At 48.6% G+C, this 24,232-nt stretch overlaps 1 protein-coding gene across 1 annotated transcript in view; it reads right to left on the reverse strand.

Annotated features, from left to right (window-relative positions):
* Nucleotides 1-15,350, reverse strand: part of TNPO3 (transportin 3) — a gene marked incomplete at its 3' end in the record, with an annotated part of 30,739 nt that extends 15,389 nt beyond the window's left edge. The window contains 3 exon segments of the mRNA XM_087722615.1: nt 966-1,154; nt 1,156-1,167; nt 14,897-15,350. Of these exon segments, the coding sequence (XP_087578741.1) occupies nt 966-1,154; nt 1,156-1,167; nt 14,897-15,040 (345 nt within the window).
* Nucleotides 15,351-24,232: the final 8,882 nt, after the last annotated feature.

Here is a 24,232-nt window from a genome sequence, read left to right on the forward strand (position 1 = left end):
TTGAGGCAGCCCCCCAAACACTGGGAGACTGCTCTCATGTCCCCCCTAGTCCTCCTTCTCCTAGACTGGCCAAAGCCAATTCCTCCTTCCTATGTTTTTGCCTCCAGCCCTTTCAACATCTTAGTTGCTCTTCTCTGCACATGAATACACTACATCCGTGATGGGGATCTTATGGCACAGGTGGCACGCGAAGCCGTATCAGTGGCCACGCCAGCATTGCCCTGGCTGATTTTCGGCTGGCCCGCCCACTCTGCCCTTCCCTTCCCAGGAAATCTCCACGCAATTCCAGGGCTCGCAAGGAGGCTCCGGGAGGCCGTTTTCAGCCTCCTGGAAAGCCTCTGGAGCCTGGGGAGGGAGAAAAACAGGCCTACTGGAGGTCGGAATACAGGCTGCCTCCGGAGGCTTCAATGAGGCCAGCTAGGCCCAAAAGGGGGCATGTGGGGGAGGGGGGTGTTTGCGCACATGTGCAGGGGGCGGGATTGAATGATGGGTGTGGGCGCCAGGCGTGTGCTTTTGCCTCCCGAGGGGAAAAAGGTTCGCAATCACTGTACTATATGCCTATTCTTGTATAGTATATACCTATTCTTGCTGGACCAGAGCAAACAATAGCAATAGCAATAGCAGTTAGACTTATATACCGCTTCATAGGGCTTTCAGCCCTCTCTAAGCGGTTTTACAGAGTCAGCATATTGCCCCCAACAACAATCCGGGTCCTCATTTTATCCACCTCGGAAGGATGGAAGGCTGAGTCAACCTTGAGCCAGTGAGATTTGAACAGCCGAACTGCAGTCAGCTGAAGTAGCCTGCAGTGCTGCACTCTAACCACTGCGCCATCTGGGCCTCTCCAGCCCAGATCTCAGGGTGACCAGCGGAGGCCAGCCAAGCGAAGCCAGAAGCCGGCCGGGGTGGGCCTGCCCGAGCTAAGGAGTGCCCACCCGTATTCCCTGCCCATACTGGATGCTCACCTGGGTGACGATGACGGGGGACATGTCCTTCAAGTTCTGGATGTGGGAAAGCAGGGAGTCGCGGAGGGAGACGTGGGAATCGGTGGGGAGCTCATAGAACGAGGTCTGGATTTTCATCTTCATGGTTTGGGCTGCGAAGTAGCAGGACTCCACGTCCTGATGGATCTGTAGCAAGTGGTCGGAGATCTCCCCAGGCGTGGACCTTTTGGGGGAGGGGGAGGAGAGGGAGGGGGAGAGAGAAATGCCATCAGGAGCCAAGAGACGAAGGCGCGGTCAGCGTTCTGAAGGACAAGGGCTCAGCCATAGTTGAGGCGGTTGGACTAGAAGACCTCTAAGGTCACTTCCAACCCGATGAGTCTAAACCTTCCAGATCTCCCCCAGATCCTACAGAAGTAGTGTCCTAGTGCCAGAGAGAGGGGGGGGTGAGAGAGAGAAGGAAAGAGGGAGAATGAAGAAAAGAAAAAAGAAGAGAAAGAAAAGAAAAAGAAAGAGAGGAAGGGAAAGGAAGAAAGGAAGGAGATGGGAATGAAAGGAAGGAGGTGTGGCAGGAGATGGGAATGAGGAAAGATGGAAGAAAGGATGGAAGGAGAAAGAGGAAGGAAGGGAAGAAGGAAAGAAGAGAGGGGAGAAAGAAGAAGAAAGAGCAAGGAAGGAATAAAAAAGAGGAAAGGAGGAGGAAATGAGGGAAGAAAGGAGGAAATGAGGGAAGAAGGAAGGAAAGAAAAGAGGGAAGAATGAAGAAGAAAGGGCAAGGAAGGAAGGCAGGAAGGATGGAAGGAATGCTACTTTTGTACAGAGGTTCTTTTTCTCCAGCACCCATAACTGAATATTTGGGGGTCCAATGTTGCTCCCCAAAGCATCACCACGCAACAGGATCCGAGAACAGCAAAACCATGATTGCAAATACCAACCAAACACTCTCTCTGGAGGCTGCTACAGGCACTGCATGCCCAAACAACCAGACACAGAGACCGGTTGCTTTCCCCTCCGTGCCCATCCCTCGGCTGAACCCCGGATTCTCACGGTGCTGTCTAACGTCTATGCGCATTTGTCTACAACTCAGAAAGGGTCACAAGTCACTTTTTTTTAAAGTTGCTTTGCAACTTCGAATGGTCCCTGGCAGAACTGTCGTAAGCTGAGGAGTGTCTGTAATGCAAGATTAGAATCAGACTAAGAGCTGGGAGGAACCTTGGAGGTCTTCTAGTCCAGCCCCCTGGACATGCAGGAGATCCTAGATACCATTTCAGACAAGTGGCTGTCCAGGCTCTTCTTGAAAACTTCCAGTGATGGAGCACCCACAACTTCTGGTGGCAAAGAGTTCCACTGACTGATTGTCCTCACTGTCAGGACATATTTCTTCTTAGTTCTAGGTTGGCTTCTCTCCCTTGATTAGTTTCCATCTATTGCTCCTTGTCTTGACCTCAGGTACTTTGGAGAACAGGCGGGAGGGAGGTCTTCTTTGGGGCAGCCCCTCAAATATTGGAAGACTGGTATCGTGTCCCCTCTAGTCCTTCTTTCTCTAGACTGGCCATACTTAAGTTCCTTCAATCGTTCTTTCATTTTTTTAGTCTCCAGGCCTTTGATCCTCTTCGTTGCTCTTCTCTGTGCTTTTCCCAAAGTCTCCGCATCTTTTTTGTAACGTGGTGACCAGCAACTGGATGCAGGATTCCAGATGTGGCCTTACGAAGGCTTTATAAAGCGGGACCAAGACTTCACCTGATCTGGATTCTAGGCCTCTGGTTACACAACCAAGGATCGCATTAGCGGCCCGTAGGATCGGCAAGAGTTGGACACAACGGAACGCATATCATCATCATCATCATCCCACCGAGTAGGGGGCGAAGGATGGAGAACCTATAGCAATAGCAATAGCAATAGCAGTAGACTTATATACCGCTTCATAGGGCTTTCAGCCCTCTCTAAGTGGTTTACAGAGAGTCAGCATATTGCCCCCAACAATCCGGGTCCTCATTTTACCCACCTCGGAAGGATGGAAGGCTGAGTCAACCCTGAGCCGGTGAGATTTGAACCGCTGAACTGCTGATCTAGCAGTAGCCTGCAGTGCTGCATTTAACCACTGCGCCACCTTGGCTCTTAACCTATGGGCCTCCAAAGGTCCAGAAGCCACAGAAAACCTTGCCTTGGCCGGTGTTTGCCCTGCTTGTAGGATGCAACAGCTGGGAGGCCGAGGGCTTCCCAAACTCGCCCCAGCTGACCGCGGGAAGAATGGGGGCGGACACCTGAAAGCCGATTCTTGCTGGGCCAGCCAAGAGTGTTTCATTTTCTTTGCGGCTGGAAGCCAGAGTCCCGAAGTAGGGCAATGCCCTTGCCAACAACTCCAGCAATTATGGGAGAACCTGGCCAAGAAAATATTTGTTCCCACGCTTTGGAGATGGATTTGGTGGCGTAGCTCAGTTTCCTGGTGTGAGATAAAATTAACAGAGTCGGGAAGGGACTTCAGAGGTCTTCTAATACAACCCCCTGTTCAAATGGCTGTTCTTAAAAACTGCGAGGGTGCACCCACAACTGCTTGTGGCAAGCTGTTCCACTGATTTAATTGTTCCAATTCTTAGGAAATTGCTCCTTGGTTCCAGATTGTTTCTCTCCTTGGTTAGTTTCTATCTATTGCTTCTTGTCCTGCCTTCAGGTGCTTTGGAGAAGAGGTTGACTCCCTTTTTCTTTGGGGCAACCCCTGAGATATTGAGAGACTGCTATCATGTCTCCCCATGTCCTTTTTTTCATTAAACTAGACCAGTGGTTCCCAAACTTGGCAACTTTAAGACTGTGGACTTCAACTCCCAGAATTCTGGAGTTGAAGTCCACAGTCTTAAAGTTGCCAAGTTTGGGAACCACTGAACTAGACATACCCAGTTCCTACAACCGTTCCATCTATTTTAGCCTCCAGTCCCCTAATCCTCTTTGTTGCTCTTCTCTGCACTCTTTCTAGAGTCTCCACATCTTTTCTACATCATGGCGACCAAAACTGGATGCAAATATTCCAAGTGTGGCCTTCCCAAGGCCTTACAAAGTGGCATTAACCCTTCACGTGATCTTGATTCTATGATCCCTCTGTTGATGCAGCCTAGAACTGTGTTGGCTTTTTGGCAGCTGCTGCACACGGCTGGCTCCTCTTTAAATGGTTGTCCACTAGGACTCCAAGATCCCTTTTCACAGTTACTACTATTGAGCCAGGTACCACCTATACTGTACCTGTGGATTTGGTTTGCCTTGCCTAAATGTAGAACCTGATTTTTTTCCCACCGGTGAAGATCAAAAGGCAGCCTTTAAACCCTCAGCGCAGCCCACATCTCTGCTTGCCAATGATCTCATATTTCCAAGTGGAGTCTGCTTACTGACCATAAACACTTGTGGAAGAACTCAAGACGATCTTCCAAAGCTGTATTTCTCAAATTCGGCTCTTCGCGGCCCTGAAAGCCGATCCACCAAGCCAACTTTACACCAGGTCCTGGATGAGGGGATTAACAGCACCCTGGAGTAAACAGGGTTCCGGACAGCTGCCTGGGCCATCCCAAACCCATCCAGTCCGGTTTCTTAACAGGGCAATGAACATGTTTTTATAAACCACCAGGAATATGTATTTTTTTGAGGCTGGCACGAAGCACTCTCCAAGCGAGGTTCGTTGGAAGAGATCTTTCATATCTCTTCAAACGGGGTGGGACGTAATTGAGGCCAAAGTCTGTGCGATGGATTTTGCAAACAGTTTGGCCCTCCCTCTGCACCAGCGACAGCCGCCATCCTTCCGCACCCCAAGACGGGTTCGTTCTGGCGAAAGCTTTCTCGGTCTGCAACTCACTAAATCCGCAGGGCTTAATTCTGAGATGATGGCATCTCTCGGTCCCTGGATGAGAAAGTGATAAACTTCTCACAGAGCGGATGGATGTCTTTGGGTCTCTCTGCGCATAAGTCGTGTGTGTGTATGTGAGAGAGAGAGAGACACACACACACACAGAGAGAGAGAGAGGGAGGGAGGGAGGGAGGGAGGGAGGAAGAGAGAAGGAGGGAGGGGGGAGGGGAAGGAAAAAGAAAGGAAAGGAGAAAGAGGGGAAGGAAGGATAAGGAAGAGAGAAGAAAAAAGAAAGAAAAAGAAAAAGAGAGGAAGGAAAAAAGGAAAAGAAAAAGAGGGGAAGGAAAGATAAGGAAAATAGAAGGAAAAAGAGGAAGGAAGGAAGGATGAGAGAAGGAAAAGGGGAGGGAGGGAAGGAAAAAGAAAGGAAAAGAAAAAGAGGGGAAGGAAAGATAAGGAAAATAGAAGGAAAAAGAGGAAGGAAGGAAGGATGAGAGAAGGAAAAGGGGAGGGAGGAGCGAAAGAAGGAAAAGAAAGGAAAGGAAAAAAGAGGGGAAGGATGGATAAAGACAATAGAAGGAAAAAGAGACGAAGGGAGGGAGGAAGGGAAAAAGAAAGGAAAGGCAAAACAGGAAGCAAACAGAAGGATGAGAGAAGGACGGAAGGAAGGAAAAAGAGGGGAAGGGATAAGGAAAAGAGAAGGAAAAGGAGAGGAAGGGAAGGAAAAGGGAAGGAAAGGAAAAAGGGGAAAGAAACAAACAGAAGGACGAGAGACAGAAGGGAGGGAGGGGAAAGGAAAGGAAAAAAAGGAAGGAAGAAAAACAGATGAGGATGGAAGGAAGGAAGGAAGGAAGGAAGGAAGGAAGGAAACACGTAATCACAAAACCACTGATTTGTAAAGTGCACCAGGACTCCAGTCGGTCTCCCATCCTGCCCTCCCTCTTCCTCTCCTCCTTCCCTTCCTCCTCCCGTTCTCTCCAAGGGACTTTTTCCTGCCTCAGTCTGCCTAAAGTTGCTCTCGACAAGAACGGAAGAGCCGGCCCTCCACCGAGGCCCCAGAAAAGCGCGGCAAGAGCTGGCAAGGCCCCCCGGGGGATTTTCAGGTCGGACCAGGGAAAACAGGCCTGGCTGCCAAGCAGGCGCCTCCCTCCGTCCCTCCTTGCAGCTGTAAGGTGAGGAGGAGGTGAGTTTCACCTCCACACCTGGTTGGTGCAGAACGATGGGCCCTCGAGTTCAGCCTCTTCTCTTTTGGGGGGGATCGCCCAAGGGGAAACGGACAGTGCCAAGGCCCAGCCGGGAAGCCAAAGACCCCGGAGCAGAGGGGGGGGGAATTGAAGAGTTTGGTAGAACCACCTAGCTAAACGGCTCTGGGTTTTTTTCCCCCCTTTCTTTTTTATCTAAACCTTTTTGAAACTGCTGGGATCAAAGAGCAATTCGGGCTCCTTTTTTCCACAGCGGAATTTTTCCTTTTTTTTTTTCCGATTGCAAATTCTGTTGGCTAAACGTCCCACAGGGAGGGGGGGAAGGAGGGAGTCAAAGTGCCACGAAAGGGGACGAGGCAAAAGTGGCCAGGCAGAACCAAGGGGGGGGGGGAAATTAACCCCACGCCTGGCGGTTTAAAAACTGCAATAATTTTCCTTTTGTGCATAGCTACATATGGACAGAGAGAGAGAGACAAGGAGGGAGACAGAAAGGCAGAGAATGAGGGAGAGAGAGAAAGAGAGACACCGAGAGACAGAAAGAGACATGGAAAGAAAGAGAGAGAGAGAGACACAGAGAGTGACAGGGAGAGAGAGAAAAAGAGAGGCAGAGAGAGAAATAGAGACACAGAGAAAGAGAGAGACAGAGAGAAAGAGAGACAAGGAGAAAGAGAGACACGGAGAAAAAGAAAGACATAGAGAGACAGAGACAGAAAGAAAGAAACAGAGAGAAAGAGATAGAGAGAGATGGGAGAGAAAGAGACATAGAGACAGAAAGAAAGAGACATAGAGAGAAACAGAAAGAGAGAGAGAAAGAGAGACATAGAGATAGAAAGAAAGAGACATAGAGAGAGACAGAAAGAGACAGAGAAAGAGAGAAAGACAGAGAGAGAGAAAGAGAGACATGGAGAAAAAGAGACATAGAGAGACAGAAAGAGACAGAGAGAGAGAAACAGAGAGAGAGAGAGAAACAGAGAGAGAGAGAAACAGAGAGAGAGAGAAACAGAGAGAAAGAGACATAGAGAGAGACAGAAAGAGACAGAGAGAGAAACAGAAAGAGAAAGAGAGAGAGAGATGGAGAGAAAGAGACAGACAGAAAGAAAGAGAAACAGAGAAAGAAACAGACAGAGAGAGACAGAAAGAGAAACAAAGACAGAGAGAGAGAGAAACAAAGAGAAAGAAAGAGAGAGAGAGAGAGAGGGGATGCTAATCTTTCAATCTGTCAGTACAGATAGTCCTCTACTTACGGCCACAACTGGGCCCAACCTTTCTGTTGCTAAGTGAGATGTTTGTTAAGTGAATTTTGTCCTGCTTTACCACCTTTCTCGCCTCAGTTGTTAAGTGAAGCCCTGCATTGGTCAAGTTAGTCAACGCTTGTTGTTAAGTGAATCCGACTTCCCCGGGGACACCACAACCGTCGTCGGCACCAGTCAGTTGCCGAGTGTCCCTGGCGTGACCACGGGGATGCGGCAACAGTTGTAACGGTGTGTGTGTGTGTGTGGGAGAGGGGGGGGGGAATGGTCATCGGTTGCTTTTTCCAGTGCCATTGTAAATTCAGTCACTAAAGGAACCGCTGTAAGTCGAGGACTGCCTGAATTTTCCCAGGATTCTGCCCCCAGGGAGGCAGCTGGCCTGAAAAAAGAGGTTTCAAACATTTAAGGGGCCCCTCGTGCCAGTTTCTCTTCGAGAGACACCCCCCCCCCCCAATGGGACCACGCAAGGAATAAGAATCGCCAAGCTGCGTGGGATCTTATTTTGCTGAATTTTGGCAGCCCGACTTGGACGGGCTCCTTCCCTGTCTTGCCAGTCCTCCAGAAATGAGACCTTGGCAGGGCGGGAGACGTCGATCGAGTTCCCCTGCCAAAGAGGAGCTCCCGCCGGGCGCCCGGCCCAGCCCTGGGGGTTAGGCGCCTCCCGAGAGAATCAAATGCCATGAAATAACATGAAAATAAGGATTTTCATCCAATCTTTTATCTCCCTATTTCCCCCCGCGGAAAAGGTCCTGCTCTTGCTATCTCGAAGCGCAAGTGCCCCTTAAGAATGACTCTCCAGTGCAACAGTATTCGGATTAACAAGAGTCGGAAGGGACCTCGGAGGTCATCTAGCCCAACCCCACCCGCCCACCCAATCAGGGAGACCCTCCATCGTTTCTGAGAGAGGACAGTCCAGTCTCTTCTTGGAAAGCTTCCAGGGATGAAGCTCTCACAACTTCTGAATAACTGAGTAATAACAGAATAACAGAGTTGGAAGGGACCTTGGAGGTCATCTAGTCCAACACCCTCCCTTGCCCAATCAGGAGACCCTCACCGTTTCTGAGAGAGGACAGTCCAGTCTCTTCTTAAAAGCTTAGAAGGATGAAGCTCCCGCAACTTCTGAATAAGTGAATAATAACAGAATAACAGAGTTGGAAGGGGCCTTGGAGGTCATCTAGTCTAACCCCCCCCCTTGCCCAATCAGGAGACCCTCCACCGTTTCTGAGAGAGGACAGTCCAGTCTCTTCTTGAAAGCTTCCAAGGATGAAGCTCCCACAACTTCTGAATAACAGAGTAATAACAGAATAACAGAATTGGAAGGGACCTTGGAGGTCATCTAGTCCAACCCCCAGCTGCCCAATCAGGAGACCCTACACCGTTTCTGAGAGAGGGCAGTCCAGTCTCTTGTTGAAAGCCTCCAGGGATGGGAAGTTCCCACAACTTCCGAAGGCAACTTCCGTTCCGCGGGTTGAGGGTTCTCACTGCCTCGCTCTCTCAATATAGGGAGTCCTCGACTTATGACTTCAACGGCGCCCAACATTTCCGTTGTGAAGTCGGTTAAGTGAGCGTGGCCCCGCGTTACAACTTTTCTTGCTGCGTTTGTTCAGGGACTCACTGCGGTCGTTAAGTGAATCTGGTTTCCCCCCACTGGCCAGAACGTGGCAAAAGAGGATCGCGTGGCAGCCCCGGACACTGTGACCGTCGTAAGTGTGAATCGGTTGTCGAGCGCCTGAATGTAAATCGCATGGCCATGGGGCGGCTACAACAGTTGTAAATGTAATTTAAAAATGGTCATAAGTCACTTTGACATGGTCACTAAGTGAATCGTCGTCCGTTGAGCCCTACCTGTAGTAGGTAAATACGTATAGTAGTAGTTCAGGACTCCAGCGTGCAAGCTGGCTGCTCACCAATTCCAATCCTGTATGGATTGACTTTGAGGCCAGCCACTGCCCCGTAGCCCTAGGAAGAAAACAATGGCAGACGAACTTCCAAAAATATTACTAAGGGAAACTTCTCCCGGTCCAGGCAATCCTCGACTTACGACCAAATTGACCCCCAAATTTATGTTGCTAAGTGAGACATTCGTTAAGCAAGTTACGGCTTTTCTTGCCACGTTTGACAAGTGAATCGCTGGAGTTGTTAAGCCAGCAACATGGTTCTTAAGTGAATCTGATTTCCCCACTGACTTTAACTTGGAGAAACCTAGGTTTAATCTTTGCTTCCGAACACACAGATCGTCATTGGGTGACTTTTAAGCGAGTGGCGCTCGCCCTCTCGGGCTAAACTGCCTCACACGTTGTGGTTGCAGAATTCAAAGAAAGGCTTTGATTTTAATCATTTCTTGCCGAGGGAATTGGACGTAAATCCAACAAATAAATGGAATAAATGAAAACTTCTCTCCCACCCCAGAAATATATGAAGAATGGGACTGCACTGTACATCAACCTTAAAACCTTCAGACTGAAATACAGATTTCCAGAAAACCAAATTGTCTGAAGCCCACGTGGCTCATATATGATTTCTGAAAATCAAACACGAATAAAATAGAAATTCGGCGAAGGCTTCCCTGCTCAAGGCCAGAGAGGAATCTACAAATATTCATATACAAAGTGACTTTATGCCCTTTTCCTGTTAATAGTTACTATACAGAAGATCCACCGGACGGAGCTTAGAAGCAGGAGATACAATTGCATCTTATCCATTCAAACAAAATTAAAATCAAAAATCAAATCAAATCAAAATTCAAGCTACAAGCAACAATTCTGGGGTTGTTAAGTCATTTAGCACCCAGGATTCCGCATTCCTCCTCCTCTCCCACTCCGAAAACCCCTTCTAGGCCCTGATGATGTTCCCTAGCTGGGTCGCAAAACGTCCGCGAGAAAAACACCGAGCTCGGAGAAACACAAAGGACCCCACAATCCTCCTCCTCCTCTCCACAACCCCGCTTCCTTCTAGCACTGATGATATTCCATAGTTGGGTTATGAAATGTCTGCAAGAAAATCCTCAAGTTCAGAGTGTGCACCAAGGACCCCCACGGTCCTCCTCTTCTTCCTCCACAAACACTTCTCCGTTCTAGTGCCGATGATGTTCCCTAGCTGGGTCATGAAACGTCTGAAAGAAAACCGCCAAGCTCAGAGAATATGAAGGACTTCTCGCCCTCCCCTCCACAATCCCATTCCTTTTCCAGCACTGATGATATTCCATAGTTGGGTCACGAAACGTCTTCGAGAACCCTTTTGAGCTCGGCGCTCAAGAACAACAGTCCTGCGAGCTGAGACTAAACTGAAAGACTGAGGACCTTCAGAGACCACCAAGGACCCCCAAAGTCACCTCCTCCTCTATAATCCCCACTCCCTTCAAGCACTGATGATATTCCCTAGCTGGGTCACGAAACATCTGCAAGAAAACCACCAAGCTCAGAGACCACCGAGGAGCCCACGTTTCAACCCTGAGCTACGAAGTTTCTCTTCCATGGAAACGATCCCTCTCCGACAGGCTGAGGTTCCAGGTGGGTCCAAACTTTCAAAGCACCTCAAAATGAACATGGCAGGTAAGGTGCTGGACCCCACCTTCCTGGGAAGCACAAAGAGAGGGAATCCATAGAGAGATACTTCCACTATCTCTGCCAGCCAGAAAAAAAGCAAATAATAGTTTCAAAGAGCTTCCCAACTCTCAACTGCCGATAAGGAAGTTCCCACCTGCTCAAAACAACATTCCCAGCCCAAAGCTGAGAAGGATTGAAGAGATAAGTGGAACATCCTCCTTGCAGAAAATAATAAGGTTGCCCCTCCCTCACCCACCCCGACATCCTTTCAAAAAGCAGGAAGACATGGTTTTACCAGCAGGCCAGAGACCCCAGGGTACTACGGAGCCCACCAAGTGGTTGGTCCCATTGTTGTCCTCAGAGGTATGATCCCAGCTGTGGGCAGCAGCTGCCAAAAAAGCCAACACAGTCCTAGGCTGCATCAACAGAGGGAGAGAATCAAGATCACGTGAAGAGTTAATACCACTTTATAAGGCCTTGGAAAGGCCACACTTGGAATATTTGCATCCAGTTTTGGTGGCCACGATGTAGAAAAGATGCGGAGACTCTGGAAAGAGTGCAGAGAAGAGCAAGAAAGAGGATTAGGGGACTGGAGGCTAAAACAGATGAAGAACGGTTGCAGGAACTGGGTTTGTCTAGTTTGATGAAAAGAAGGACCAGGGGAGACATGATAGCAGCCTTCCAATATCTCAGGGGCTGCCACAAAGAAGAGGGAGTCAAACTATTCTCCAAGGCACCTGAGGGCAGAACAGGAAGCAATGGGTGGAAACTAATCAAGGAGAGAAGCAACTTAGAACTTAAGGAGAAATTTCCTGACAGTGAGGACAATGAATCAGTGGAACAGAAGTTGCCTCCAGAAGTTGTAAATGCTCCAACACTGGAATTCTGTAAGATGATGTTGGATAGCCGTTTGTCTGGAACTGTATAGGGTTTCCTGCTAGGCAGGGGGTTGGACTAGAAGACCTCCAAGGTCCCTTCCAACTCTGCTATTGTATTGTATTGTATTCTATCTCTATCTATCTATCTATCTATCTATCTATCTATCTATCTATCTATCTATCTATGTATCATCTATCTATCTATCTATCTATCTATCTATCTATCTATCTATCTATCTATCTATCTATATTAATCAATCAGTAGAACATAAGTTGCCTCCAGAGGTTGTGAATGCCCCAACACTGGAAGCCTTTAAGAAGATGTTGGATAGCCATTTGTCTGAAACGGTATAGGGTTTCCTGTCTAGGCAGGGGGTTGGACTAGAAGACCTCCAAGGTCCCTTCCAACTCTGTCATTCTATTCCATTCTGTTTTGTCAACCATGAAAGACAGAGAAGGGCTTTGGACTATACAGGTAGTCCTCACTTAGTGACCTCTGGTTCGGCAACTCTTCAAAGTCGCAACAGTGCTCAACAAGAAGACTTAATGGCCGTTCCTTGAAGCTGTGGCCATCACGTTCCCCCCCCACAATCACAGAATCACGATTGGGGAGGGGGGCGGGCACTTGGACAACCGGCACAAGGTTACAATGGTCACAGCTTCCCGCAGTCACATCCTCACCACCCCTTGTGGTCTTCACGGTCAGCTTCCCACAAGTCAAGGAGGAAAGCAGCCACCCCCTGATGTTGTGCTCAATGACTGCACACATGATTCCTTAACAACCACAACCTGAACTGTCCTTCTGCCCTGAAGATGGCATTGAATTTCGTTGGACGGGGTGCAGTGACAATGAAAGGAAACTAAACTCAAAAGCAGAAGAGCAGTTTTTTATGCCTGGCAGGGCTGCAGTTATGTATCCCCTCCCCGGAGTGTCGCAACACCAACCAGGAGCTGCACTTATTTTTTAAAAAAAGTAAATAAAAGTTGTATTTAGAGGGGGGGGAGAGAGAGAAAGTCGCAACTAGGAACAAAAAAAAAGAAAAATTGCCAGGAAGGGCATCCCTTCTTAATTCAGCTTCCTTGCCTCAAGGGTATCAAGCTTTCGCTTTCCATTTCCCGGGTTCCTGCCGTCCCTTGTGCAATTTGAACTGTGAGCCGCCCTGAGTCCCCCCAGGGAAAAGGGCGGCATACAAATAAAGGGAAAACGAAAACTAATTACAACAAAATTATCTGGGATGGATAATTTTTTTCTTCTTCTCAAAACACTTTTGCAGGGTGGAGCTTCGACCCAAGGGCAAGGTTTTTTCCCCCCTGCTTGCATCTTGATTGATGGGTTTCTCTTTCTGCCTCTTTACAAAGTTCCAGCGGGAGGGGGGGGGGTGTTCCCCAACAGCGCTGGGAGGGGTGATTTGGGGTGTAAAGGTGAGAGACACTCCCTCTTATTCCTCCCCAGGTCTGCCTTGGGCACCCATGAGAAACTTGGGGGGGGGGGGGGAAATAACGGCCGAGTGGCCTGCCCTTTACCCACTCTGCGGGATGAGCCCCTTTCAAAGGAAGCTTCCTTTTGGGGTGAGGGTTTCTCCCCAAGGGGATCAAGTGGGATGGGGGGGCAGGGGGATGGGGAACGGAGCGGGTGGCCTGCATGCAAAGGAGTTGGAGTCCACCTTCTCCGTCCCCTCCTCATTTAAGGCCGGAAGAGGAGGAAGCCTTTGCAAAAGGAGACCCTCACCATTCCCCATCAGAGGGGGGTGGCTTTGGGGCAGGGTCTCCTTTTGGGGGTCACTGGGTGGGATCGCCTACCGTGTTTCCCCGAAAATAAGACAGTCTTTTTTTGGACTCCTGAAATAAGCACCTGGCCTTATTTTCGGGGAGGTCTTATTATTTTTGAGGTGCAGGAGGTGGCGAGTGTGGTCACCTCTTGGCTGCTGCTGTGTTGCAATATTTTTGGGGAGGGCTTATTTTAGCACATGTGCTCCAAAGCCCGATTGGGCCTATTATCCGGAGAATGTCTTATTTTCAGGGAAACAGACTATTGCAAAAGGATGCAGGCCTCCTCCTCCTCCTCTGCATTTAACTGGGCAAGGGGAGACCTTTGAGCCTCTCCCCTATTTAAATGCGGAGGGAAGGAGAAGGGTGACCTCCCCTGGTCAAATAGGAGGAGGGGGAGGAGGCCTGTGTTCCCTTTGGAACAGATGACCCCCCCTGTATTCCTGATCCCCCTCTTTTCAGAGGGGGCCTCCTTTTGGGGGTGGGGGCTTCTCTCCCCTAGAAGATTGGGGTGGGTCCTCAAGGGGGAGAAGCACCCTACCCGAAAAGAAGCCCCCCCTTTGAAAAGAGGGAGATCAGGATCAGGAATGCAGGGGGGGGTTCAACTGTTCCAAAGGGACCCCAGGCATCCTCCTCCCCAGTTAGTCACCCTGGTCCTTCTCTCCTCCCCTCCTTAAATGAGGAACGGGAGGAGGGGCTGTTGCAACAGGCGACCCCCTCCCATCCACCCCAATCCTTTAGAGGAGTTGCCCCCCCCAAAGGAATCTGATTTTGAAATGATGGCGAATGGAGGGGTCTCCTGCTGCAAAAGAAGGGACCCTCCTCATTTAACCAGAAGAGGGAGACCCTTGTCCTTCTCCCCTCCTTGAATGAGGGAGGGGAAAAGAAGCCGACCCCCTCCCTCCCACCCAGATCCTCTAGAGGAGAGAAGCCCCCAACCCCAATAGGAGGAACCCTCTGAAAGGAAGGAGATCGGGATGGAGAATGGAGGGGGGGTCTCCTGCTGCAAAAGGAGAGACCCTCCCCATTTAACTAGTGGTGGGGAGACCCACATCCTTCTCCCCTTCTCTCCTTAAACGAGGAAGGGGAGGCGACCCCCCTCCCACGCCGATCCTCTAGGGGAGAGCCTCTCAAAAGGAGCCCCCCTTTACAATGATGGGGAATGGAAGGGGGGTCTCCTGCTGCAAAAGGTGGGACCCTCCCCACTCAACCAGGGGAGGGGAGAAGAAAGGGGGAAGGTGAGAAGGAGGCGACCCCCCCTGATCATCTAGGGGAGAGAGGACCCCACCCCCCCACCCCTTTGCAAGAGGCGAGCCCCTCCCTCCCCTCACTCGATCCCCTCGGAGAGCAGCCCCCCCTCCCCAGATGGAGCCCCTCCCCCACTCCCCATTCCCCCCGGGCGGAGGGACCTCAGGCCGCGCTCCCCCCCTCCTCTCCCTCCCTCGCCCACAGGCCCCAGAGGCCTCCCGGGGCCTCCCTCCTACCGAGCGCTGGAGCTCCCCGAGCCAGAGGCTGGCGCGCTCCTTGCCGCTGGGGTCCGGGTCGTGGTAGAGCGCCTGCACGGCCTGGTAGACCATCTGCAGGTTCGGCTTCCCGCCGGCGCCCCCGCCGGGCCCGACAGGATCCATCCCGCCGCCTCCTCCTCCTCCTCCTCCTCCGGCCACCGGCCCTCAAGCCTCCACGGCCATCGCGGGCGGGGCCTCCGCCGAGTCCGTTACCGGGAAGGAAGCGAGCCGCCGCTGCGGGAGGAGGCGGAAGCGCGCCGGAGCCACCCGGAAGGCGCTCCCTCCGGAAACCACGCCCCGCGCCCGCGAGTTCCGCCCTCGCTGATTAGGCCTCTCAACCTAGCCGAGGCGCCGGAGTCGGACGCCGGACTTCCCAATGCGGCCTCCCGCCTGGCGAAAGCTGGTTTCCCCGGTTCCAGGCCCGAAAGGGACGGCCGCGGCGGAGGGACTTCCGGTGGAGCGGCGGATGTCTCCACGCAAAAGCGTCCGGGCGGCCGCACGCGCTCGCCGGAAGTGAGCTCAGTGAGCCCGAGAGGCGGGAAGGGCGGACGGGGGTGGGGGGAGGGAGGAAGGAGTGTCCTTCCGCGCACGCGCGCGGGCGGGCGGGTCACCTTAGGTGCGAGCGGTTTTTTTTTTTCCCTCCCGCTCTCTCCCTCCCTCTACACGTCATCCAGAAGAGGCGGGGACTTCAACTCCCAGGATTCCCCGGGGTTGGGTGGGCGTGGAAGCCACGCCTCTTTCATCTGGCTGGGTGGATTGCAGGCCAAAATTCAACAGGGAGAGCCTTTTGCCAAATTTTGCTGGATTTTTTGTGATTCTTTAGCTTCTTGGTTGATCAGCATTTCCCTTTTTTAATTTTAATTTTTTTATTGAATAAATATTAAAAGCCTTGGACGTAGAACGACCTTTCTGGCTTTGTCACTTCTATACATAGCATAGTATAGTATTTATTTTCATTGCACAAAATAAATACAACGAAATTGATTTAATTTTAGCATACCAGCAAATACAGTTTCCACTTAGCGTACATAACTACATTCATCTTTTTATATAGTTTTTATAGTTTTTATTAAACATTTTTACTTTTAAAAATGGGGGGGGGGATGCAACAAAAAAAGAAAAAACAAGACGAACATAACTTTATAGTTCCAATTTTTACAGTCCCCAAAATGTTCTGTCTGGCTGCTTTTCCTGACTTCCAACCATTGATACATTTTGTTCCAGATTTCATAATATTCTGTCTCTGTTTTTGATTTCTAGTGTCAGTCTGTCCATTTCTGTACAAATCAAATTTTTCTTTAATAAAGTAAAGTAAATAAAAAAAATAAAGCATTTCCTGTATGCTTACGCATAAGGGCATAAATTTGTGCTTCAATCCTAAATGCTTCTCCAACCTCTGGATGTAGTGGGACTACGGACCCCAGAATGCACAGCCACTATGGGAGCTCATTCTCGGGGGTCCCTTTCCAACAAATCTGGAATTTCCAACAGGTTGGAGAAGCGATTGGATATTGCACAGAAAAGAAGCTCTTTTTTTTTTCTCAAGAAAAAAATATTGTTATTTATTACATAGATAGATAGATAGATAGATAGATAGATAGATAGATAGATAGATAAATATCGATAGATATAGATATAGATATATACATACATACATACGTACATACATGTATTTAGTGTCACAACCCCTGGTATGCCCAAATATGGAAGTCTACTGCTAACACATCTGCCTAAGATGTAATACAGCCCGGGTTCGAATCCCAGTAAGGGTATGGCTAGCTGATGAGAGCTAAATAGGTTGAAATAGATCTATACTAGTCTCCCTTTATTTATTTATCAGCACAAATACAACACACACACACACACACACACACACACACACACACACATATATATATATATCAATGTAATGAATGTTAAAGATAGATAGATAGATGATAGATAGATGATAGATGGATAGATAATGATAGATAGATAGATAGATAGATAGTAGATAGATAGATAGATAGATAGATAGATAGATAGATAGATGATAGATAGATGATAGATGATAGATAGATAGATAGATAGATAGAGTAATAAATTTTTATTACATTTATCTCACTGTGGAAGTGATTCTGGGCGGCGTATGGGGGGTGGAATTGCTGCCTAGGAAGGGAAAAATAAACATTCCCACTGAAACAAACAGACTATAATTCCGTAAATGGGAGTGAATTGCACCCAGCAGATTGTACCATTTTGGGGAAAAAAGAAAAGAAAAAAAAGATTTTTGGTAGAAGCTAATAAGGACTTAACTTAAACCCACAACAGAGTCCACAAATTACGTTGCTGAATGAGAAATTTATTGAGTCTCACCCCATTTGATCTTTCTTGCTGCAGTTGATAAGCAAATCACGTTAAAATAGTCACATGGTTGTTAAGTGAATCTGAACTTGCTTGTCAGAAGGTCTCAAAAGGGGATCCTATGAGCATGGGATTCCACAACCGTCATAAATGTGAGTCTGGAGATCCACCTGGAGAGGCAGCACAATTGTTCAGCGTTTTTTCAACCTCAGCCAGTTAAAGATGGGTGGATTTTAACTCCCAGCCAGACTCCGTTTTCCACCATGACAGCGTCCCCCATGGCCACAGGGTCAAAATTCAGACACTTGGCAACTGGCTCCACTTTATGACGGCCCCGAAATCACGTGATCCCCTTTTGCGAACTTACGACGAGCCAAGTCAACGGGGAAGCCAAATTCACTTAACAACCCTGTCACTCACTTAATAGCCGCAATGGTTTACGTCACAGCTGTGGCAAGAACAGTCCTAACGTGGACCAAAACCTCACTTAACGACTGTTCTCGCTTAGCAACACACATTTGGGGCTCAGTCGTGGTCGTAAGGTGAGGGTTTGCAGGTATTGTGGTGCTTCATTGCTGGAGGTTTTCAAGAAAAGATTAAACAACCATTTACCAAGGATGGTATCGGGTCCCCTGCCTTGAGCTGGCGGGGTGGACTAGAAGACCTCCAAGGTCCCTTTCAGCCCTGGGAATCTATGATTTCGTCTCCTGGAAGGGTCCTTCAGATTATATTCCTTGTTTTTCCTCCAACCTATTTACATTCCTGTTTCTTTTCCTCTAAACACTGTTTAGACATTGCGGTGTGGTTAAAGGTCTCCTGGGAGCGACAGAATTCACATAAATCTCACAAAACAGAGTTGTATACAGCAGTGACGTAAACTATCCCCTCCTGTGTGTCATTTAACTCCGTCTTGATATGGTACAAAAGATCAATTTTTTTTCCGTCCTCTAGTGGATTATAGGAGTAAATTTTTACTCCTAGAAAAGGAGAGGAATAGGAGAGAGGAAAAGCAGAGGAAGAATGGGAGGGAATGTAAGAGTAGGAGAGAGGGGAGATAAGGGAGGATGCGGGGAAGGGTAAAGGGGAGGAAGGGGAAGGAGAGAAGGGGAAGGAGAGGAGGAAGGAAGGAAGGAGAGAAGAAAGAGAAGAAAGGGGGGAAGGAAGGAGGGAAGGAAGGAGGGAGGGACGCAAGGAGGGAAGGAAGGAGAGAAGGAGAGAAGAAAGGAGGGAAAGAAGGAGGGAAGGAAGGAGAGAACGAAGGAGGGAAGGAAGGAGGGAATGTAGGAGAGAAGGAAGGGGGGAAGGAAGGAGGAAAGGAAGGGGGAAAGGAAGGAGAGGAGGAGAGAAGAAAGAAGGGAAGGAAGGAGAGAAGGAGAGAAGAAAGGGGGAGGGAAGGGGGAAGGAGGGAGAGAAGAAGGAGGGAAGGAAGGAAGAAAAAGTAGGAATGTTGTAAGATAAGATGGATCTATGGGATGGTAAGAAAGCAATTTCAAGTATATTGTCAACTGTAGGGAGAAAAATTGTTATAAATACATATTATTAATAACAGTTATGAGATCATATAATTGTGAATGTATATATGAAATTAATAAAATTTTCTATAAAAAAAAAATTTACTCCTAAACTACAGAAACTGGCTGGGGAATTCTGGGAGTTGAAGTCCATAGGGCTTAAAGTCGCTAAGGTTGAGAAACACTGTTTTAGAGGGTTCGTTTTTTTGCCTCTCTTGCGCTGGAAAGAAATTTTCAGGCTTCTGTTTGCTTAAGATTTGAGGACTCTCCCAGCACGGAAAGTCTTAAATTGGCTGCAGTTTTTGCAAAACGGAGAAACACAGACTTCCTTGTGTGTCCGTGGGAGGAATTAGAATTATTGGACAGGGCAGGGGTAAAAAACATAAGCATCTGCCAGCAGAGGCTGCCCTGAACAGAGGCCCATAAGGGAAGCATGAATTGCAGAGCGAAGCAGTTTTGCCTCTGCAAGGATATACCCCAAAATAAAAACACATGAAAACGAAACTTGAGTGGAATAGAAACAAGGAACAATCATGATAAAGAGGAAGAGAGTGAAGGAAGGGACTTCTTGAGAACAAATACGGTCAAGCTGCCCCTTTTCCGACACGGAAGCCAAGAATTTCTTCCAGAATCCAAAACATGCCTGTCCCGTAAAAATCGTGGCATGCTTAGGCAAATTATATCTTCCAGATGTGCGGAGCTGTGCATGATGGGTCTTGTAGTCCCGTGCTCTGGCGCCTCCAGGAAAGCTGTCCTGAAGAGTAAAACCAATTTAATGGGGAAATCATTTGAATTGATACCTAAGGTTGAATTTTAGCCCTCCTTGCCTCTATTTCAAGTTATAATGTTCTGTTTTGAGCTTTTAACATTTTATTTGGCCATCATCCCTCTGTGGGAGAGGTGGGTGGTTTTAAAATGGGATAAAAGAATAACAGTACTAGATAAATAATATATTGGAATAGTGTGTGTGTATACATACATACATACATACATACATACATACATACATACATACATACATCAGAGTAACAGAGCTAGAAGGGACCTTGGAGGTCTTCTAGTCCAACCCCCTGCTTGAGCAAAAGATGCTGTATCATGTTGTGGCTCACCAGCAGCCAGAAAGAGCTGGCAGCGGATTCGGACAGCGAGGAGGTTGGGGAGGAACCTGGGCCAGTCCTGGAGTCTGGGGAAGGCTCTGAGGAGGGCTCTGTGTCGGAGGCAGAGAGGGGGCCAGAGCCGTCCGACAGTTATCAGCTGCCTTCGGAGTCAGACATCAATGGGGCAGAAGAACAGCTGGAGCCTGTTCCCAGTGTGCGCATGCGCAGAGTTGCCAGATGAACAGCTAAAGAACAGGGGTCGATTTGGGAGAAAGGGCACAGGTGGACGGTGAATGGCCCCTCCCAGAGGGAATAAAAGAGGAGCGAAAGGGGAGGGGAGTTTGCAGGAGACCATTAGTTCTCTTCATTGGTTCATGACTCTCTGAGGCTCCTTTCCCAGTTCTGCAGATATCAGCCTGGCAGCTCTCCAAGCCAGATAAGGTCTGTGACCATAAATCCTCCCTCGAAAGACTTTGCTGGATGTGAAGGAGCAGAATTCACAGCAAATTAAGAAAAGGGTTTTTTATCTTAATTCCCAACAAAATTCTTAATACTGCACAGCAAAACAACTAGACACAAGAACAGTTTTCCCCGAACGCCATCACTCTGCTAAACAAATAATTCCCCCAACGCTATCAAATTGTTTACTAAGTCTGCGCGGCTATTAATCTTCTAATTGTTCCGGTCACCCATCTCCTCCCATTTATGACTTCAGGACTACAATTTTGTTGCTTGTATCCTTACGATTTATTGATTGTTGATTGTTTCCTGTTTGCTCATTTCTACCCTGTGATTATCATTAAGTGTTGCACCTTATGATTCCTGACGAATGTATATTTTCCTTTATGTACACTTGAGAGCACATGCATCAAAGACAAATTCCTTTTGTGTCCCATCACACTTAGCCAATAAAGAATTCCTATTCTATTCTATTCTATTCTATATTTCTATTCTATTCCTTATTCTATTGTATTCTATTCTATTCCCTGTTCTATTCCTTATTCTATTCCTTATTCTCTTCTCTTCCCTATTCCATTCTATTCTCTCTCTCTTCTCTTCTATTCCTTATTCTATTCCCTCTTCTCTTTTCTCTTCTCTTCTCTTCCTTATCCTATTCTATTCCCTCTTCTCTTCTATTTCTTATTCTCTGCTATTCCCTCTTCTCTTCCTTCCTATTCATTATCTTATTCTATTCGCTCCTCTTCTATTCCTTATCCTATTCTATTCCCTATTATCTTCTATTTCATTCTCTTCTATCCCCTCTTCTCTTCTCTTCCATATCCTATTCCATTCCCTCTTCTCTTGTCTTCTATTTCTTATTCTCTTCTATTTCCTCTTCTCTCCTATTCCCTCTTTTCTTCCTTATTCTATTACCTCTCCTCTCCTCTCCTTCTCTTCTCTTCCTTACCTTCTTCTGCTCCCTATTCTTTTCCCTTCTATTTCTTATTCTCTTCTATTCCCTCTTCTATTCCTTTATCATATTCTATTCCCTCTTCTCTCCTTTTCTCTTCTCTTCCTTATCCTATTCTATTCCCTCTTCTCTTCTATTTCCTATTCTCTTCTATTCCCTCTTTTCTTCCTTATTCTATTCCCTCCCCTCTCCGCTCCTTCTCTTCTCTTCCTTATCCTCTTCTATTCCCTATTCTCTTCCCTTCTATTTCTTATTCTCTTCTATTCCCTCTTCTATTCCTTTATCGTATTCTATTCCCTCTTCTCTCCTCTTCTCTTCTCTTCCTTATTCTATTCTATTCCCTATTCTCTCCTCTCCTCTCTTCTTCTATTCCTTCTTCTATTCCGTATTTCTTCTTTTCTCTTCTATCCCCTATTCCATTCTATTCTGATCTGTGCATTTCCGCTTAAGCGCTCCGCGGCGGCTCCTTAAGAGAGTCCCGTCCTCCGTCCAGCTGATCGGCCGGACAGGGGCCAGAGAAGCCCAACCTTCTCAAGAGAGGAGGGGAGGGGCGATGAATGAAAGGGGTGGCGGCCAATGGGGAAAAAAGGGACGGCCAGCCAGACCAATCGCCGCGGCGTTTGGCGAGTGGGGAGGGGATGCACCTTAAGAGAGGGTAAAAGATCGGAGCGAGTCGGGGTCTTCCGCTGGCTGGACCGGGCTGGTTGGCTGGGCGGAGGCTGGGCTTGCTTGGACCCGGGGCCGCTAGGTAGGAGCCAGGGTTATGGCCCTTCCCCGGGAGCTTGGGGTCAGCCCCCTGGTCAAGTACCTGCTCTTCTTTTTCAACCTGCTTTTCTGGGTAAGTCGGGCAGGTGACGTGGGAAGGGGCGATGCACGCGTGTAGAAAGCGCCCTCCCGGGGGACGGGGGGTGGGTGTATGCAGGATCCGAGTCTAGCGGGAGCTTTTTGCCCCTTGCAGGGGGGGCGCGGAGTTGGGTGAGCGCCCAGTCCCCCGGTGCTTCCCTTATCCCACCCTCTGGAAACGCGCCGCTCGTGGGAATGCGTGCATTTTTCAAAGGAAGGCGCTCGTGGGAAAGCGTGCATTTTCCAAGGGATGGCGCTCGTGGGAAAGCGTGCATTTTTCAAAGGAAGGCGCTCGTGGGAAGGCGTGCATTTTTCAAGGGATGGCGCTCGTGGGAATGCGTGCATTTTTCAAGGGATGGCCCTCGTGGGAATGCGTGCATTTTCCAAGGGATGGCGCTCGTGGGAAGGCGTGCATTTTTCAAGGGATGGCGCTCGTGGGAATGCGTGCATTTTTCAAGGGATGGCGCTCGTGGGAAGGCGTGCATTTTTCAAGGGATGGCGCTCGTGGGAAGGCGTGCATTTTTCAAGGGATGGCGCTCGTGGGAAGGCGTGCATTTTTCAAAGGAAGGCGCTCGTGGGAATGCATGCATTTTCCAAGGGATGGCGCTGGTGGGAATGCGTGTATTTTTCAAAGGAAGGCGCTCGTGGGAATGCGTGCATTTTTCAAAGGAAGGCGCTCGTGGGAATGCATGCATTTTCCAAGGGATGGCGCTGGTGGGAATGCGTGTATTTTTCAAAGGAAGGCGCTCGTGGGAATGCGTGCATTTTTCAAAGGAAGGCACTCGTGGGAATGCGTGCATTTTTCAAGGGATGGCGCTCGTGGGAAAGCGTGCATTTTTCAAGGCATAGCGCTCGTGGGAAAGCGCGCATTTTTCAAGGCATGGCGCTCGTGGGAATGCGTGCATTTTTCAAGGGAACATACCTAGATGTCACAATGTAAGATTAATGACATAAGAGTGGTTATGGAAAAAAAAAATTAAAAAAAAAAAAACCTTTTCCAGGGAGGGTTCGAGGCAGACGAGCTGTATTCGAAGATTGGTCTGGCAAACGTTTTGTATGCCCTACTTTGCAGTACAAAGAAGCTTCACAAAATTAGGTTAACAACTTTTAGTGCCTTTTTAGTAATGCTGTTACTCGCTTTAAATCGTTTGAGATGAGTACAGAGCATTTATTAGATGAGAATTCACCACTCTGCTTAAAAATTGCCAACCTGGCTGGGGAATTATTGGAGAAAATCCCCCTCCTCCCCGCCTAAAACTGCTGAGCTGGCTGAAATATTTGTGTGAGTTGAACTTCCCCCAAATCTAAAGTTGCTGAGATTGACAACTGCCAATCTAGATCTGCCCCTAATGGGAGGGGTTCTTCAATAGGCAACATGGGAGGGGGGGGAACGGAGATTCATCCTGTTCTCTCCCCAAAATGTACAAAGGCCCTTCTATCCAGTTGTGGGATGGGATAAATAATATTCTGGGGGATAAAAATAACGAGGAAATATCTCTGGGCCGGGGGGGGGGATAGATTTAGGGAGGTTCTAAAAGTCCCCATTGAAAAAGTGGAGGGGTCCCTGGTGGTCTCTGAGTTTGGTGGTTTTCTTGTAGACATTTCGTAACCCAATTTGGTAACATCATCAGTGCTAGAATGGAGTGGGTTTGCGGAGAGGAGGAGGAGGAGGAGGAGGAGGGGGAGGAGGAGGAGGAGGGGGAGGAGGAGAAGGAAGAGGAGGAGTGGTCTTTGGTGCTCTCTGAGCTTGGTGGTTTTCTTGAAGACATTTCATGACCCAACTAGGTAACTTCATCAGTGTTAGAAGGGAATGGAGTTTGCAGAGAGAGGGGGGGAGGGAGGGAGGGAGGGAGGGAGGGAGAGAGAGGAGGAGGAGGAGGAGGAGGAGGAGGAGGAGGAGGAGGAGGAGGAGGAGGAGGAGGAGGAGGATTACTCTGGGGTCCTTGGTGCTCTCTGAGCTTGGTGGTTTTCTTCAAGACATTTCATGACCGAACTAAGTAACTTCATCAGTGCTATGATGATGAAACCTCACTCCCTTCCAGCACTAATGAAATTATCTAATTTGGTAGTGAAGCATCTGCAAGAGGACAGCCAATCTCAGAGAGAACCC

This window comes from Thamnophis sirtalis, unplaced genomic scaffold, assembly GCF_051295495.1.
Source record: "Thamnophis sirtalis isolate CommonGarterSnake01/CBP01778 unplaced genomic scaffold, rThaSir2_p1.2 scaffold_9, whole genome shotgun sequence".
NCBI lineage: Eukaryota > Metazoa > Chordata > Lepidosauria > Squamata > Natricidae > Thamnophis > Thamnophis sirtalis.